The 19,350-nt window shown below is 49.5% G+C and overlaps 1 protein-coding gene across 1 annotated transcript in view; it reads right to left on the minus strand.

Annotated features, from left to right (window-relative positions):
* GNA12 (G protein subunit alpha 12) overlaps positions 1-17,470 on the minus strand; it is a 134,781-nt gene extending 117,311 nt beyond the window's left edge. Inside the window, exons 1-3 of the mRNA XM_046666490.1 lie at positions 17,336-17,470; positions 17,120-17,281; positions 63-338 (exon numbers count right to left, since the gene is read on the minus strand). Coding sequence (XP_046522446.1) covers positions 63-338; positions 17,120-17,281; positions 17,336-17,470 — 573 coding nt within the window. The remainder of the gene's footprint in view (positions 1-62; positions 339-17,119; positions 17,282-17,335) is intronic.
* Between the last annotated feature and the right edge of the window lie 1,880 nt (positions 17,471-19,350).

The following is a 19,350-nucleotide window of genomic DNA, read 5'->3' on the forward strand; positions in this document are numbered from 1 at the left end:
CGCCGGACATGGCCGCTCAGGCCATGGACCCCGCCGCGGGCGAGGCGAGCCCCGCGCGGCACCGGCCGCTCCCTCAGGCCGCGTCCGCCGCCGCCGCCGCCGCCCCGAGGCCCGCTCTCGCCAGCCGCTCGGCCCCGGCGGAGGGGCGGGGCGGCGCCACCCGAGGCCCGGCGATTGGGCCGGCTGCCGTCCATCCGGACGAACGGGCCCTCCGATTGGGCCGTGCCACGCAGAGGGGCGGGCATCCTTCCGGCCCTCGGGGCGGGGTCGGCGCCGAAAGAGGCGGGACCTTTGGGGTGGAGGCGCTTCTCATTGGACGCCCGGGCTGAGGTTCTTTCCTGCAGAATGAAAGGGAGGCGGGGTCGTCGGGGAGGCGGGGCGGCCGTCCTCCATGACCGATCTTGATTGCTCTAGGGGCACGTCAATCACGGTGAGCGGGCTTGGGATTGGGGGTTTCGAGAATCGGGGCGGGACCAGAAGTGCCAGGTGTACAGAAAGACTCGCCGTGGGCTCCCAGATTGGGTCAACCTGTGAGATCAAGGAGGTTCGCGGAGTGGACTCCACGTTCCCTGAAAGCTGGGGAATGCTGACAAGAGGTCCCCCTGCGCGTCTTATGTTTAGAGAGAAATCTGTTCCCAAACTATTTTACTTTCAGAAACGCTGGGCGCGGGGATGACACATATATTTCAAATAAATGCACCCTTTGAGAGTGGCGTGGCTCTCTCGGTAGCTTTTCTCAAAGCTTTTCAAAGATCTAAAGATTTTAATCATCAAAATCACCAGAAACCCGTCGAAAAAGCATTGCGGAGTCCAGTGATTGAGAGCGTGGTCTGGAGTTGCTCGGTCTGAGTTGGAATCTCCACTCGACCCCTGACCAGTTGCATAAACTTTTAAGTAGCTTTTCTTTTCTTTTTTTCTTTCCCTCCTGTTTTTAGCTTCAATTTCCTCCTCTGTAAAATGGAGGCCGTAATAGCAACTACCACATAGGGTCGTGAAAATATAAACGGAGAACATGAACTTGTAAAACACTTAGCACCCGTGCCTAGGCCCCAGTAAGTTCTTGCTAAGTGTTAGGTCATCTTATCACAGCTTCTTATCTGACTCAGACGGAGTATGAGTCGGAACCTCCTGGAAGGAGCTCAGATATCTCTTTGTCCCCAGGTGATTGGCCAGATCTGGGAACCATGGTCTGTTAAAAGATAAACTGAGGCATACTAAAAATTTTAGGAGTTTATTTGAGCAAAAAATCTATTCAAGTCTGGCAAGGACAACCTAGAAGTGGTTAGAGCGCTCTAGGGAAGGGAGCCGGAGAAAAGACTTATAAAAAGTATGGAAGCAAAGAAGGAAATCATTGATGGGCTACAGCTTAAAGGCTAGTTGGCTGTTTGTAATTGATTGTCATTAGCATTTTGATTTTGTAACCCTGAGGCATTTACAGGATTAGATTTTGGTTTGCTTACTCAGGCCGCCAAGGCATGAGAGCCGCCTCAGTCTAATGGCCTCCTTGTTTAATTAATTAAACAGGTCTCAAAGATCGTCCTGTCCCAATTCTCCTTCTCACCAGGTGGATAAAATAAAGACCAGTCTACAAACACTTACTGACCTGAGGTCCCACGCAAGAGCCGACTAGACCCCTGCTCTTTCACTGCATCCGTCTGCCTCTACAGAGGGATGTGCACAACAGAAAAAAATGATCAGTCAATGTGATGTCGCTCGGGTCTACAGATAATTTTTGCATAATCATGAAAACGCCAAGCACTGGGGACTTCTGGAGAGGAAGCTGAAGACGGAAAAGATGCAGCCATTGTGTCAAGAAACTTACACATTAGTTAGGGAGCCAGGCCGCTCGAGTCACCAGGCAGAGAGCAGACTAAAGGAATCCATAATTTCTGCCATAGAACCGTGATACTCAAGGATTTAACTCAGAGATCTGAATTCTCAGAGGACCTTGAATGCCCGTGATCTGTGGCATTTGTCATTGATTGAGGCATGAATTTGTATCGCTTACAAGTCAACACATTATCTTGCACTTTGTAATCCTTCAAAAACGATGAAAAAGAAAGTCTTGTTTCTTTGTTTCAACACTAGTCTTATGATAGGAGTGAAGAGAAAGTAGAGAGGCTTCTCTCAGAAAGCAACGTTTCTTAGACAGAAAATAGGAACCTTTGACAAATAAAGAGGGGAACGTGGAACTCGGCAGTGGACCATGGATAGCGCCTCATTCAGTTCAAAGAAATTAAGGAAAGGTGATTCACAAAACACTTCGAGCAAATGCTCCAAACAACATTTACAAATAACTTTGTATCTTTGTAAACAGATTTATGCCTATGTTTATACAATCTTTATATGGTATCCAATTTAGGGATTTGACAAGGTCTCTAGACATAGCCTTCACATTTGTCAAAGGGCTAAGGTGCCTGAAATAAACAAGCTTATCTGTGTACTCAGTAATAATCTCAGTAATAATTAAGTGATTAATCTCTTAATCATCCCTTACATTTGTATGGCACGTTATAGTTTTTATAGCACTTCCAAACTCATGATGTCATTTGTCCTCTTCAACCCCGCTGGGAGGGAGGCAAGGCGGAGATTATGGTAATAGAAGAATCTAGGTCCCAGGGAGCTAACGTCACTTGTCAGGGGAAGTATGGTTACAAAGTTGCAGAAGCCAGACTGGAAACCTGACCCAGTGTATCCTCCATGCGGGGTATGAGATGAGGAAAAGCAAGAGAGCGCTGGAGCTTGGCACCACCTCCTATTAGCTGTGTGACCTTAAATAAGTCACTTAACCTCTCTGAGACTTAGTTTCTTTATTTGTAAAATCAGGATAAAATAGGGCTGTGATAAGGTGTTCAGTAATACGTATAAGGCCCTAGCACATAATGGTCATTCAATAATTTCTAACATTATTATTATCATCATCATGGAGCTTTGGGAATCAGGTACTGAAAATTTAGAATTTTAGAATAATAGTAATGGCATGATGATGAAGAATCTATAAGGACGATACATTATAGGATATTAAAAAAAAACGGGAAAAGGTTGGGTTAAATAAATTAAGGTACAGCCATAGAAATGCAATAACATACAGTTCCTAAAAAGAAGAAGCAAGACCAAAATTTGTAAACAGATGGCCACTGTGTGTTTAAAAATTGCTGGAGGGGTGGGGGTGGGAGAGTGGCCTGAATGCTCCTTTCAACTCCTGTTCCATTCCACCTCCTGAGCTAAGGGGCAGACAGGAGGCAGGGTCCCATGGCAGGGCCTGGAATGCACATGTGCAATGGCGAGCTCTTCTGGGATCCTAGAAAAGGGGACAGTCACAGGACTCTTTCACTCTCTCACTGGGTGGGAGTGAGGGGATCAGCAGCTCAGAGGCCTGGGGTTCCCAAAAGGAATGGGGTCTGCTTGGGTCTCATGCATGTGCTCTCCTATGAGGTCCCTGTAGGGTTTTCTGGCCCGGGGAGAATGTGGGTGAGCTGCATGGGGCAGGGGCCTGGGAGGTCCCTGCCACCTCATCCCTGAGAATAGGAGCTTGCCAACAACTACAACTGCTGAGACCTGGTAGCTTCCTCCTGGTGTTCATCAGAGGAGCAGCATCTTGCATGTTACCTTGTGTTTTCCCACCAAAAAAGAGACCCTAAAAGCTTCCCCCGAAAGCCAAAGAGCTCTGAGTGGGAAAAAGAAAATTTAAATAGACTTAAGTGGCCCCACGTGCCACAGAGAAGAAGATAGAGCAGGACATTTCAACTAGTGGTAAATAGATGAAAACTTTTCCTCGTCATCACCAGCATCACCACCATCAACCATCATCACCATCATCACCATCATCATCACCGTCACCATCATCATCATCATAATCATCATCACCATCATCATCATCATCAACCATCATCACCATCATCACCACCATCACCACCATCAACCATCATCACCATCATCACCATCATCATCATAATCATCACCATCATCACCATCGTCATCATCATCATCACCATCATCATCACCACCGTCACCATCATCACCATCATCACCATCATCATCACCATCACCATCATCACCATCACCATCATCATCACCACCATCACCGTCACCATCATCATCCCACCTTACGAGAATATTCATGGCCTAAAAAGACATTATACAACAACAACAACTGATGATTTTTAAAAAAAATTTAATAGAAGAGGGAGTGGTAACCATTGAGAACTGTTGAGAAAAAAATGAGAGGACTGGAAGATAAAATGAAAGAAATATCTCAAAACCCAGAGGAAAAGTCTAAAAAGATGGAAATCATGAGAGGAAGGGTAGGAGAGTTACACGTGGATGACAAAAGTTCCAGAAGGAGCTGGGAAAGAGATGGAGGATAGGAAATATTTAAAGAAGTAATAATGAGACTTCCTTTTCTGACAGTATAGTAGATCAAATTCTCAGATTAACCCTCCTGCAGCAACAATTAAGAAAGCTGTATAAACCATTCAAAGCTTTTTTTAAAAGAGTCACTGAACTGAGGAAGGAAGGCTCAGGGGCCAAAATCACAGTGGAAGCAGAAATTCAAAGAGTGAAGCTGATCCGTGGTGAAGCCTCCAGCCTCCCTGAGGACATCTGTTGAACCCTTGTAAGCTCGACCTTCTATTTTCCTGGCCGCAGGTGAGAGACAGGAGATAACACCGAAAGATCATCAAAGGTGGCGAGTCTGATAGGAGACAACTGCCTAAACCCAGGACCACGAAGGACTGTACCCCAGTGGAAGTGAACCAGTGAAATCAACACTATGGATATCAATCTTTTATCAACAGATTCAGTTTCAAGGAGAGGGAGTGTACATTGAAAGAAAACCACTAAACCCTCAGGAAAATAAGGCATCGTGAGTGAAAGTCAGCCCAGACTACAGACAGCAGAATCACACTCACAAGGGTTTGAGATATTGGAATTACCAAACACGGATCATAGAATAAATATATTTAATATCTCTACAGAAATTAAAGAGGGTATTGAAAGTATAAGTAAGGAATAAGAGAACATAGAAAATGTCTGGAAAGATGTGAAAAGAGCCAAATAATACATCTAAAAGTGAAAAATATAATTGAAATGGAAACTTAATAGATATGTTAAGTTGCAGATTAAGACGCAGATGAAGAAAATAACCTGGAACGTGGATCTGAAAAAATTGCTGTGAATCCGGAAAAGACAAAGATATGGAGGATGAGGGGCAAGAAAGAGAGAGGAAGGGTATCGAACATGTGTCTAACCAGAGTTCCCGAGGGGGCTAGAGAGAATGAGGAAGAGGCAAGGTACACCAGAGTGACATTGAAAGACGTCAAGACAAAGAGATCTTAAAAGCAGCCAGAGAGAAAATAATAAACGCCACTGTTTCTATAATAGCTGCTAGGTGCCAGGCACTATTCTAAGCACTTTGTGTGTACTAACTCATGCCTTCCTCAAAGGAACCACGCAAACTGAGAGCTGATATCTCAATGACAAAAGTGGGAGCCAGATGGGAAATACTGCCTTAAAGGCATTGAGAGAAAATAACCATTAACCTAGAATTGTAAACCCAGTAAAAGTATCTTTCGAGAAAATGAGGACATTTCAAACAAATAAAAACAGGAAATTATTTTATATTAATAATATGTGTTATGGGCTGAATGGTTTCTCCTCCCCAAATTCGTATGCTGAAGTCTTAACCCCCAGGACCTCAGAATGTGACTATGTTTGGAGACAGGGCCTTTAAAGAAGTGATTAAGTTACAAGGAGCTCATTAGGGTGGATCTTGATCCAATATGACTGGTGTCCATATAAGAAAAGGGAATTTGGACAGAGACATGTATAGAAGGTAGACATTGTGAAGACACAGGGAGAAGAAGGCCATTTACAAGCCAAGGAGAGAGAGGCCTCAGAAGGAATCAACACTGTTGACACCTTGACCTTGGATTTCCAGCCTCCAGAATTATGAGAAAACAAATTTCTGTTGTCTGAGCCCCACAGCCTGTGGTCCTTTATTATGGTGACCCTAATAATTTAATACAGTGTGCTTCAGGAAGAAGGAAGAAGAATCTTGAAAGGAAGGCCTGACATATGAAAAGGAATGGTGGACATTTTGTGAACATAGAGATGATTCGTATCATTCACTGCATTAAACAACAATAATAATTTTAATTTGTAGAGTTAAGAAAAAATAGAACTAAAACATTGGACACTAAAGGCATATATGCTGGGAGGGGGCAATCATAATTGACATGTTCTAAGATATTGGAATTGTTTGAGAGGAGAATAAATATTTTGATTAATGTTAAACTTCATCAAGTTAAATATTCATGTTAAAAATTTTTAGGGTAAACAGAAAAACAAGAGGAATAGAGTCTATAAATTCCACACTAGCAGAGAGGAAAAATGGAACGAGGAAACAAAAATCAGTCAATGCAAAAGAATGTGAGAAATGAAGAAAAAAGAAACACAAGAAGAAAAACAGGACAAAGAGAGCAAAACAAGAAGCTGGAAATAAATCACACATACATGACTCCTCAAAATAAATGTAAATAAACTAAAATAGTTGAAAGACAAAGACTGTCAGACCGGATAAAACAAAAACAAGGTCCAGCTACACGTTTATAAAGAACATACCTAATGGCCCAGGAAAGATCAAGGTAAAAGGATGGAGAGAGATTGACCACCAGGCAAATACCAACCAAAAGAAGCCTGGCATATTTTTATTAATAGGAGACAAAATAGATTTTAAGTCTAAAAGCATTACTAGTGATAAAGAGAGTCATTTTAGACAATAAAAATTTTAATTCACTAGTAAGATATAACACTTGTAAACCTGTATGCTGCTAATAACATAGCCTCAAATATTTAAGGTGAAAAAATTGACAAAATCTCAAGGAGAAGCTGAAAAATCCCCCATCATTGCTGCGGTGAGGATGTGGGTTAAACATACCTCTTCTAGTAATTAATAGTTCAAGCTGGTGAAAAATACAGTTGTGGTGGTCTATTCCATTAATAGCTTCAAATGAACCACTTCTGGCATTCACGCCCTTAGGCAGCCCCTCCACTTGAATCTTGAGGCGACCTGGGACTTGCTCTGACAAAGAGAATGTGGCAGAGGTGACATTCTGCCAGTTCCAGGGTTGAGACTTAAGAAAGCCTGACGGTTTCTATTTTTGTGCTCTTGGAGGCCCGAGCCACCATTTAAGAATCCAGCCACTCTGCTGGAGAGACCATCAGAAAAGGTAAAGACCTTGAGACTGCTTGGAAAGAGAGAGCATCCCAGGCAGGCCAGCATCCCGGCTGAGCCAAGCGCTTGGTCAATACGCAGCTGAAAACATGGGAAGGACCAGCAGAAGAATTGCCCGGCTGAGCCCAGCCCAGGTTCCAGGATCATGTCCCAAAAATGTTTTAAGCTGCTTTAAGTTTTAGAGCAGCTTGTGATGTACCAGCAGGTAACTGAAGCAGCAATGAACAAATTTGACCTAATAAATGTATGTTGAACAGTGAACTCAATAATTCAAGAATAAATATTCTGTTTAAATGCAAGGAACATTTTCCAATATTGATCCCATAGGCCATCAAGCAAGTTTGAAGATGTTTTAAAGGATTGATGTCACGCAGACCACGTTCTCTGACCATGTTGCAATTAAATTTGATATCGTTGACATTGTATCTTCTGAAAACTCCAAAGTTATGGAAATTAAAAATACACCTTCTAAGTAAATTCAGTCCGGCTTGTTAAACTTACGTGTTACTGCATCATAGTACCCTCATTACCTAATTTATCCTCACTGATCCAACTTCCATGTGACAATGTGGTCTAATAGTTAAGAGCATGGAGGGGCTGGACCCATGGCCAAGTGGTTAAATTCGCACGCTCTGCTTCAGCGGCCCAGGGTTTCGTCGGTTCAAATCCTGGGCACAGACATGGTACTGCTCATCAAGCCATGCTGAAGCAGTGTCCCACATGCCACAACTAGAAGGACCCACAACTAAAAATACACAACTATGTACCAGGGGGCTTTGGGAGAAAAAGGAAAAATAAAATCTTAAAAAAAAAAATCACAGAAAATTAACCAAAAAAAAAAAGAAAGAAAAAGGAGCATGGGCACTGGGGCCATCTGTCTGCATTTGAATCCTGGTTCTCTCCTCTTCTCGTTGTGGGACTTTGAGCAAATTACTTCATCTCACTGCGCCTCATTTTCCCTCGTCTGTAAAGTGGGAATAATAATGGTACCACAATAGTGCAACAAGGTTGAAATCATTGACGATTAAATGAGATACATATGTAAAGTCCTAAGAATAAGGACCGGCACAAAGTCAGATCTCAATAAATGTTAATTATTGTTACTATGATTATCTTCATATCACAATATGTAAAATCTGACAATGTAAAATCTCTCACCCCAGATTACACATTGAGGAAGTGGCAGAACCAGAATTTGAATCCCAGTCTTTTGGCCTCGCTTGACACCCTAAGCTCCCTTTACAGCATCACATCCTCTCCAGTGCAGCCCCTTCGCATGACTAAGAATAGGGTCACCATTGCTTCCTCCTTCTGCCTCCACTCAAGCCCATCCACCCCGGGAGAGTTTGGCAATCCTGGCTCACATTCCGAGGAAAGATTGCTTTTGCCTCAGGACCTCTGCTCCAGCTATTCCCTCAGCCCAGAAGACTGCTCCACGCTCAGTTACCTCCCAGATCCACCCTTTAGAGCTAAGTTCAAATGATACATTCTCAGGAAGCGTTTCCTGACCCCAAACTTCCCCATCACACCCCCAAATTAGGCCCAGTTCCTATTATCTTCTCTGCTGGTGCCCTATACTTTTCATTCCTAGCATTTATCATACTTAAAATTATTTGTGTAATTATATGTTGAATGTCTGTCTCCCAAATTAGGTCCCTAAGGCAGAGTCTGTGTCTATCTATGTAGGGCTCAAGCCCCTGTGCCTGCACATAGTAGGAACTCAATCATTGTTTGTTGGGTAGATGGGTGAAAGCAGGCAAGCAGGAAAGAAGGAAGGAAGAGAAGATGGAAGGATAGGTGGAGGGATGGATGAGTGGATGGATGGATGGATGGATGGATGGATGAGTGGATGGATGGATGGATGAGTGGTTGGATGGATGGATGGATGGATGAGTGGATGGATGGATGGATGGATGGATGGATGGATGGATGGATGAGTGGATGGATGGATGGATGGATGGATGGATGGATGGATGAGTGGATGGATGGATGGATGGATGGATGGATGGATGGATGGATGGATGAGTGGATGGATGGATGGATGGATGGGTGGATTAATGGGTGGATGGATGGGTGGATGGATGAGTGGATAGATGGATGGATGAATGGATGGATGGATGGGTGGATGGATGCGTGGATGGATGGACTGATGGATGGATGGATGGGTGGATGAGTGGATAGATGGATGGATGGAGAATGAATGGATGGATGGATAGACTCATGGATGGCAGGCAGGTCTGGTCCCCAGGAGCCTTGAGAGATGGCAGAGGGGCCTTTCTTTAGGATGAGCTTGGTAACTTCTCTTGGAAGTGGACAAGGGGATTCTCGAGGATGCTGCCATCCAGGGTTTGTAAGAGAGAGCTAGTTGTCTTTCTGGCTGATGATCTCACCCATGGTCAGCAATTTTTAAGGAAGAGTTACTCCTGGAACCCAGACATCACATGCTAAGGCAGTTCCCTACGGGAACCTAGGTTCTACTCTCTTGTCCCTGGAGCCCCGGGAGGCAAACATCTATGGAAACCAAGAGCCAGCAAGTTTGAGGACCAAACCAGCAGGCTGGAGAGCTGAGTGACTTTCTACCTCACGCGCTGATCAAGGTTTGAGCATCACAGGTTTGTGCATGTGATCATTTCATCTTTGGTAGCAACACGTGGAGCCTTTCATGACGTGACCTATAAGGAGCAGGCAAGGATCTGGGGATGCCTCTGGAGGATGCTCAAGAAACAGCAAGCCAGTTCATAAGGGTTGCGCCAATGCATGGTGAGGCAGGGGGACTCCATTTCTTTAGACTTAATTTAGCTTCGCAAAATTCTCCTAAACCCAAGATTTATTTCTGGCTCCCACCCCAAGTCCATCAAAGTTGTTTGAGAGATCTCTTTCATGTCATCTCACTCCAGGATCCAGGCTGACCCGGCAGCCACCATCGTGAATACTGCTGGTCACTGAGCAGAGGGAAAGAACGGACTCTGGAGGGAGTCACATCGATACTTAAATGTGCAACCTGGAAGTGACACGCCAGCTCTGCACACAGTGTGCTCAGAACTTGTGATGGCTAGTTTCATGTGTCAATTTGGTTGGGCTCCAGTGCCCAGTGATTTAATCAAACACTAATCTAGATGTTGCTGTGATCTGTAGGTGTTGTGTAGGTGTGGTTAACATCTACAATCAGTTGACTTTCTGTAAAGGAGAGTACCCTTGATAATGTGGGTGGGCCTTGTTTAATCAGTCGAAGGCCTTAAGACCAAAAACTGAGGTTTCCCAGAGAATAATTCTGCCTCCAGACGGCAGCATCAATGGCTACCTGAGTTTCTAGCCTGCTGGCCTGCCCTACAGACTTCAGCCTTGTCAACCTTTCACAAGTGCGTGAGCTAATTGCTTAAAATAAATGTCTTGAGGGGCTGGCCCCGTGGCCGAGTGGTTAAGTTCGCATGCTCTGCTGCAGGTGGCCCAGTGTTTCGTTGGTTCGAATCCTGGGCGCGGACATGGCACTGCTCATCAAACCACGCTGAGGCAGAGTCCCACATGCCACAACTAGAAGGACCCACAATGAAGAATATACAACTATGTACCGGGGGGCTTTGGGGAGAAAAAGGAAAAAATAAAATCCTAAACAAAACAAAACAAAACAAAAAATAAATGTCTTGGCATCTATAAATACAGTATAAGTCTCCTGACATATATATAATATCTATTACATACAACATTACATATATGAATATAATCTCCTGTTGGTTCTATTTCTCTGGAGAACTCCCGGACTCATATAGAACTCGTTGTGACACCACCAATGAAGGGGCCAAAAGTACGAACCTATCATCCACCATGAAGTCATTTAGAATCTCTGGTTAGGAGAAAAACCTCCCATGGACTTGGCGCACAATTGAGAGATCATACATGGAAAACACCCAGGGTGCCAAGTATAACCTGGGTACAGCGGGGCTCTGCCACTTACTGGCTATGCCGACTCTTGGATGAGTTACTTACCTCTCTGTGCCTCAGTTTCCTATTCTGTAAACCCTCCCTGCCCTTGGCTGTCTCATCCCATTGCAGCTGTCTGGAAATTCTGCCTCGCTTCCTGCATGTTGCCGTGCCTGGAGGATGGGCAGCACTGCGTCCCCACAGCTCTCCTGGAACAGGCAAGAGCACAGGGCGGTGGTGGCCCTCTCCTGCTCGCTGGGGTCCCTCTTCTGGTGGCGTGTGCAGGCTGAGGCTCTCGGAGCCTGCGGGGCCCTCCAAGGCGGCGGGCTCAGAGCCTACCTCCTGGGGAAGGAGGAGGATGGAGGAGCCTGCCTGGGGTCAGAGATGCCCAGGAGGTGCCGGTGGGGAGCAGCATGCAGAGAGCCCTGGAGCCCGAGGAGTGGCTTCCATTTGCTGGCTGTGACCTTGGGCAGCAGGGAGCGATCCCAGGATGGACTATATAATTTTCGGAGCCCAGTGCGAAATGCAAACGCGGGGTCCCTTGTTCAAAAGGTGTGAAGAATTTCAGGACGGTGATGCAGAGCATGAGGACCAAGCGTGGGCCTCTTCTGAGCACAGGGTCCTGAGCCTGTCGAGGGCATGGGCCCTGGGGGCCTCGGGGGCCAAGCCCCTCGTGCAAAGCACATCTGGGGCATGGAACTGGTGGGCGGAGGGCATCTCTGGTCGGTCTCCACGGCCTCGGGTGGGTTCCCAACCTGCTCCAGGCCTGGGAGACGGCGTCGCTGTTTGTGAGCGCTCAGCCTCACCCGAGATGGCTCGGTCTTTCCCACCGGTGACTCACTCCCTTAGCCTTGCTCTTTCCAGTCTCCGCTTCCTGTCTGTTCAAGGGCTGGGGCTGAGTCTGTCATTTCCTGGGCACTTTTGGGCCAGAAAATGGCCGGTTTGGGTGAATCTGAAACTTCCAACCCAAATCCAATTTCACGCTGCTCTTGACCCCTGACAGCCCGGATGAGCCGGGGGGTGGGGATGGGGGGGTCGGGGGTGGTTGTGGTTAGAATAACCAGCCGTCTCTCCCTTCTCTTCCTCCCTCTGTGCTGGCCATGGCGGGTGGGGTGGGAGGGGAAAAAACCAAGCGTCTCCTACTTAACTCCCCCCAACCAGGTCCCCGATGCCTGATTTCTCCTCCTGTCTCCTTGCGGTCTCCTGCTTCTGTGGCCAGGGGTGGAGGGATGGGGAGAGGGTCGGGTGCCATTTTGGCCCCATCTTCAGCCCTGAGAAGACGTCTCCCCCTTTTTGCTGCTGGCTGGGGACACCTGACACTGCTCTGCCTCCAGCTGGGTGTCCAAGACCGCAGTTCTGGGGCGACAGGACAAGGGCCACTCCCTCAGGCCAGACACAGTAGGACACGCAGAGCCTCACAGGGAAGCCAGGCAACAACCAGCCACTTGTCTGGCCTCTGGGCCCAGTGATAATATCCACGATAATCGCAGCAATATTTACTTAACGTGTTTTCTTCGTGCCAGGAGATACAGGAAGCAGTGTAGTGACATTAAATTCTCCCAAGTACAAGGCGTGTGCTATTATAAGCCCCATTTTTCACTGGCAAGGAAACTGGGCTGAGAAAGCTTAAGAACTGTGCTGGAGGCCACCGATGAGGAAGGGGCAGTGTTGCGAGGTCTTCTCAGCTCCAAGCCCAGTGCTCACAGTCTCTGACCTTCTGTAAGAGTCCATACAAGGTGCACGAACAATATGTTGAGGGGGGTTGGGGTGTTGATTCTGCCCTTGGAGTATCAGGGAAGCCTTCATGGAGGAGGCGACCCTCGAGTTTAGTGGTAAAGACAAGTGAGATTTGTCAGGAGGCTGAGGTGCAAAGGGCACTGCAGCTAGAGGGAGTGGCATGTGCAAAGGGCCTGAGGCCTGGACAGCAGTGCAGATGAGAACTTGTAGGTGCTCCATGAGGATGGGCCCAGGCCCGTGTCAAGGGGAGAGCTGAGAAGAGGTTCGCTGAAGGCCCTGAGAGAGATTTTGGACTCTGTTCCGGAACTTTGTGAAGCAGGCATGTGACCACTTTATTCTTCTCTGGCTCCCTAATGCCCAGCACGCAGGGGATACTCCATACATGTTTGGGGGAATGAACGAATGAATGCATGAATGCATGAATGGATGAAAGAACTCCACCCGACTGGGAGGTGTGGTCCCCGTAGCTCCACTTTGCTGCCCAGCGCGGAGTCCTCAGGCACCTGCTGAGCCGCGGCTCACCTCCCTGGGTGGTCCCGCCTTTGCCCGGAGAGGGGCGGGGTCAGGGCTGGGGGTGTCCCTGGCATCCTTGCTAGAGCGACTTGAAATTCCCACCTTCAACCACCAGGTGTCACTCACGCCCCACAAGGAAGCCCAACGAGGGGCTCTGTGGACCGGCCAGAGCGGAGGACCTGCGACAATCTCACCTGGGAGCCACCAATGAGTTCTCCGGGTGCCTCATTATCGCCTGGATTCCCTCCTCCAGGACCAGAGAGGTGTGACCAGCGTCGTGGGCCGAGGGCCCAGGTCCCCCTCCCCAGCTATGGGCAGCTGCGGGTGGGGAAGTAGGATGCTGCTGGGGAAGGGGACCCGGGGCCAGGACCTTGCTTCCATTCATCCAGCAGCCCGGCCTCTGCCCACTGCTCTTGCCCACCGGCGTTGGCCTTGGTCTTGCCCGTTCAGGAATGGCTGGTTCTGCAAGGCCGTTCATCAGCCGCCCAATGCTCCCCCTCCCGGGCTGCCCGCCCCACAACGGGTCGCTCAGCAGACCCAGAGGAGCAAGGGCATTCTCCCGACGCAGCTCCCAGGGACTCGGCCTTGCTCCCTTTACCAGGGTCTTAGCTTGGGGTGCCTGCTTCAAGCTCTGGGGGTCTGGCCACTCCCACCTTCAGCCACTCAACTGAGTTCTGGAAGCTTCTCAGCCTCCCTGGGAAGGATGGTCTCGTGACTCAGCCATTAGGGATGCATTTGTCACTCCACAGACTCGGGGGAAGCAAAACAGAACTGTGGGTTTCTGTAACTCGATCCAATTGCTGTTTCAAGCCCCTATGCTGAACGATGGCCCATTCTGGGTAAATGTGGTCATTTAAACTCAGACAGTTCAGAGCGGCCTTTGCCCTTTGTTCAAAGTGGAGTGGCGGTTATGTTCCAGGGGTCGATGCGGACTTACGGCACTGGGGAAGCACCTGGTCAGGGCTTGGCCCGTGGAGGGACACGGTCGTGTCTGATCCCCTGCTCTAGCCGTCCCCAAGGTGCCCAGTCCCTCTGTGGAGAGGGCTCCCTCTGTGTCAGCCTATTCGCTGTCTCTCACTGACTTCTGTGCCCTCGTCCTGCCTGCCCCCAGCCACTTCCCTCTGTGTTAGCACAGTGGACCCCCCAACTTACCATTTTCCTGGGGTCCGTCTCTTACCAATCTTCTTCTTTCTGCTTGAGGAAGATGGTCCCTGAGCTAACATCTGTGCCAATCTTCCTCCATTTTGTATATGGCACACCGGCACAGCGCGGCTCAATGAGCGGTGCAAATGTCTGCACCCAAATCCGAACCCGCAAACCCCACGCCGCTGAAGCAGAGCGCACAAATTTAACCACTATGCCACCGGGCCGGCCCTAAATAGAGAAATAATAACTTTTCAAAATAGAGCTACAGTTACTCTTGTACTTGCTGCAAGACGTGGGCGTGGAAGGAGGGGTCTCACAGGCATCGAAAGGTGTCGCCTGTGTGACTCAGGGTCCTGCAGAGAAACAGAACCCGTAGGATACAGAGGACAGATATAGATACACATATCCTACCCCTGGCGGCTTCTTTTGCCCCTGCTGGCTGAGGGGGGCAGGCTGCAGGACCTCTGGAAGCATCCAGGCCTCTGGCTTGCCCTGGGTCTCTCCTCTTCGCCCCCAGCTGGAAGGAGCTCCGTCTGTTTGGTTGGGGAGAGGGGAGAGTCCAGTCTCCGGATCTTTTTTTTACCATAATGGTCAAGATTTTGCATTCTCTTCTAAGTTCTCTGCCCTGAGGGGATGACCGCCCACCCAACAGGGACAGTCCTGGGGTTGAAAGGAAGCGTGCGTGTGTACATATGTGTGTGTGTGTGTTGGTGTGGAGTGAATTTTAAGGATATCTTTTATTTAGCCCAATATGTGTAAAACATCACCACTTCAACATGTAATCGACATAAAAGTTAGGAATGACATAGCTTAAGCCGTTCCTTCTGCATTAAGTCTCGGAAATTTTGCACAGACAACACATCTCAACAAGGATGTTCCATTTTCGTGGGAAATACTTGACCCGTCTCTAGATTCCACAGAACCTACAGCCGGGAAAGTAGATTGGCATTCCTGAGTTGTATCAAACATAAGTTTCTCAATCATTGAGTTCAGTATCAGTTTTTAAATTAAAATGAAATAAAACAAAAAATTTCGTTCCTCAGTTTCATGTCAGGTGCTCAGTAGCTGCCTGTCCCCAGTGGGGACCATATTGGACAGAAGAGGTCTAGAATGTTCTCTCCTCCTCCTGCCCAACACACTCTTTCCTCCTACTTTACCTGGCTAACCCCTCCCACCCATCAGCTCTCACTTCTCCCAGTTTCCCAGGCTGGTTAATCCAGACGCCCCCAGCCCCTGGCCTCAGGGTTCTGACCACACCACTGAGTGGTCACTGACACAGATTTGTTTTACAGACAAATGACAGTGACTTTGAGGTGCCCAGAGACTCACCATTGGGGTTTGGGGCTTGATCTTAAAATGAGGCTGCAGCGAAACACATATCGGGCAAAGGACTTGTATCCAGAATATATAAAGAGCTCTCAGAACTCACTAACAAGAAAACAAAACAACCTAATAAAAACACACAAAAGATTTGAATAGACACTTCACCAAAAACGGTATTTGGACGGCACCCTGGCACATGAAAAGGCATTTACCATCAGACGTTGATGCAGGTCTGAGGGCTGTGAAGGGTGGAGTGGGAGGACGGAGGGTTGGGTAGGGAGAGTCCTGGATGCAGTGCAGCTCTGACAAAGCCCCGGCCAGGCCGCGGGAGCTCTAGGGAATCCTGGGCGGGAATGGCACCACCACGCCCCAGGGCTGCCTCCCGGGCTGGCGGCTCACGGCACTCTCTTGGCAGTTGCTTCCCCAAAGGAGGGCTGGGTGGGGCACGCCCGGGGCCACCACGGTACCGCAGTGTTACTGCCACGGGGAGATGGACAGGCTGACATGTGCACCAGGGTCCTGACCAAGGGTCATGGGTCAGGGAGACTTCTCCATGGAGGGGACCGACAGCCGAGATGTTAACCAGGGTAAAGGAGTGTCAGAGGGCAGGGGACCAGAACATCCCTGACGGACTGGTCTGAGGACAGCATCGTAGGAGCAAATGGACGGTGGGAATCATGGTTCGCGGTGAGGCTGTGAAGGGGCAAAGGCTGGTCTTGCAGGGTCTGAGGGCCACGTTTAGGATTTTGGTTCTGTCCACTGACTCACTTTGATTCCAATGGCCAGTCCAGCTCAGACCAAACCTCCCCCGCTGGCTTGACCCAGGCCCTGGCCCCAGGCCCGTCAACCAGCTGGCTGCCCAAGCTCTCTCTGGCATTGCAAGCACTCCTGACCGGTACAGCTGGCCTGATGCCCTAGGACAAGGTTGAAGACACTTCTGTTCAGTGAGGGGTTTGGAGAGCATCCAGGTGGGAATGGAGGTAGCACTGGAGACAGAGCCACTCCAAACCCGATCCGTGGCCCGGCATCAGCATCATCTGTGCCCTGTGTCTGCTCGGGGCTGATTTTGCATGTGTGACAAACTCACGTCCTCCACCTCCACCTCTACCATTTACGCCACCATCATCGCCACCTTCACCTCTACCTCTGCCTCCACCATCTCCGCCACCTCTACCATCTCCACCACCTCCACCACCTCCACCATCTCCATCACCTCTACCACCTCCCCACCTCCACCATCTCCATCACCTCCACCACCTCCACCATCTCCACCATCTCCACCATCTCCACCATCTCCTCATCCACCACCTTCACCTCTAATTCTACCTCCACCATCTCCACCACCACCTCCACCACCTCCACCATCTCCACCACCTCTACCCTCTCCATCACTTCCGCCACTTCCACCACCTCCACCACCACAACCTCCACCACCACCACCACCACCTTCACCTCTAATTCTACCTCCACCATCTCCACCATCTCCACCATCTCCACGACCTCCACCATCTCTACCACCTCCACCATCTCCATCACTTCCAGCACTTCCACCACCTCTATCACCACGACCTCCACCTCCACCACCACCATCTCCACCATTTGCACTACCTCCACTCCCCCATCACCTCCACCACCTCCAGCACCTCCACCACTACTTCCACCTCCCCTACTTCCCTCACTTTGCCTGCCCTCCCTGGCCTGTCCTCTGCGAGGATGGAGGGAGCTCACATTCCTCAGGAGGGGACCACATGGCAAAGACTGCCATGCCCCCTGCTAAGAAAGGAGGCCTCTCCCTCCAGGCAGGTGAGAAAGGTGAGTGCTGGAGCTTGGGAGGCAGGTGGAAGCAGTTCTGGGCTGCAGTGGCAGTGAGAAAAGAAATCTCAAGGACGGTCAGAGGTCAAGGGCAAGTCCCTGACATGGGTGGGTGGTGACCTGGGAGGCACGTGGACAATGTAGCAGAACAATGCAGACACACTGACAAGGGTGAGCCAAGTGGCAGAGACGACACAGGGCAGCTGTCACCCCGGAGAGAAGCGTGTGTGCTCCATGAAACAGCTCCAGGCTCCACCATTCCTCTTGTCCCTCAGGGAAAGAAGAAGACCCCACAAAAGGGGATGGTTGAGTCCTGTCACTCGACTTTGAGAGCTTTTGACGCAAGGTCTCCTGGACAGGCTGTTAACACAACCCCTGTCACCGTTCGGGACAAACGCACGAGCTGTTCCCATTCTCATGTTGGTGTCATTGCTGTCCCACTTGCGGATGAGGTGACAGAGGCCCAGTGTGGCGGTGGACTTGCCTATGGTGCCACCCGCGAGCATGGTGGGGCCGGGACCTGGACCAGGACCTCCAGGTTCTGAGCCCCAGTGCTCCTTGAAGAGGAGAGCATCTTCGTTTGGCTCCCCCCTAGAAGCTGATCCTGAGAAAAGGCTTTGCGGACAGTAGTTTATTTTGGAGGTGACCCAGGAACCCCATAAAGAGGTGAGAACTGAGACGGGGAGGGGAGGAAGGCCCATGAAGGGTGTGCTGGTGAGGGTGTATTTGTTTCCTGTCGCTGCTGTCATGAGTTACCAGGAACCAGGTGACCTAAACCAGCAGAAATGTGTTCCCTCTAACGCTGGAGGCCAGGGGTCTGACGTCAAGGTGTCAGCAGGGCGGGGCTCCCTCTGATGGCGCTGGAGGAAGGTCTCTCCTGGCCTCTTCCAGGGTCTTGGCGGCTCTGGCTATCCCTTAGCTTGTGGGCGCACCACTTCCATCTCCACCTCTGGCATCACGCGGCCTCTACCCCGTGAGGGAGCTGTCTCCACGTCTGTATGTGGCGTTCTCCTCTCCACGTGTCTGTGTCTAAGTTCCCTCTTCTTATAAGGACATGAGACATTGGGCTAGGGCCCTCCTGACTCCAGCGTGACCTCGTCTTAACTAATGACATCTGCAATGACCCTATTTCCAAATGAGGTCGTCTTCACGGGTTCTGAGGGTTAGGACTTCAAGCTATCTTTTGGGGGGAAACACTCCAACCCACAACAGAGGGGGTTCCAGCCGTGGGCAGCTGGGGCTCAGTCTTGCTGGCAACCCTCGTAGAGCCTGTGTGGAACACGCCTCAGAACCGTCTCCTGGGAGGTGAGGAGCTGGGGTAGTGAGGAATCCACTCCCTCCCACCCGGGGTGTGTGGGAGCCGCGTCAGATCGGCTGCGAGATGCAGTGTGTGCGTCTCTTCCACTCTACCCACAGCACTAGCTCATTGCTGGTTTGAAATCAGCCACGGAGTGGGGGGTGTTTGCATCACAGAAATTGGCCAATGTTATCATCAGGGCTTTCTTCTTTTCCTTCCAATTACCGGCTCCCCACGCTGCTCCCACCCTCCTTGGTTGAGGGTCGCTCCCGGCGTGTGGGCTCCTAGCACAGCGCTCTGCCTGACGAGTGGGCCAGGCGTGCCTCCCCGACAGAGAGGATGCCTGGGAAGGCATGTGTGCAAACTACCG

Source organism: Equus quagga, chromosome 7 (genome assembly GCF_021613505.1).
Source record: "Equus quagga isolate Etosha38 chromosome 7, UCLA_HA_Equagga_1.0, whole genome shotgun sequence".
In the NCBI taxonomy this organism is placed as follows: Eukaryota; Metazoa; Chordata; class Mammalia; order Perissodactyla; family Equidae; genus Equus; species Equus quagga.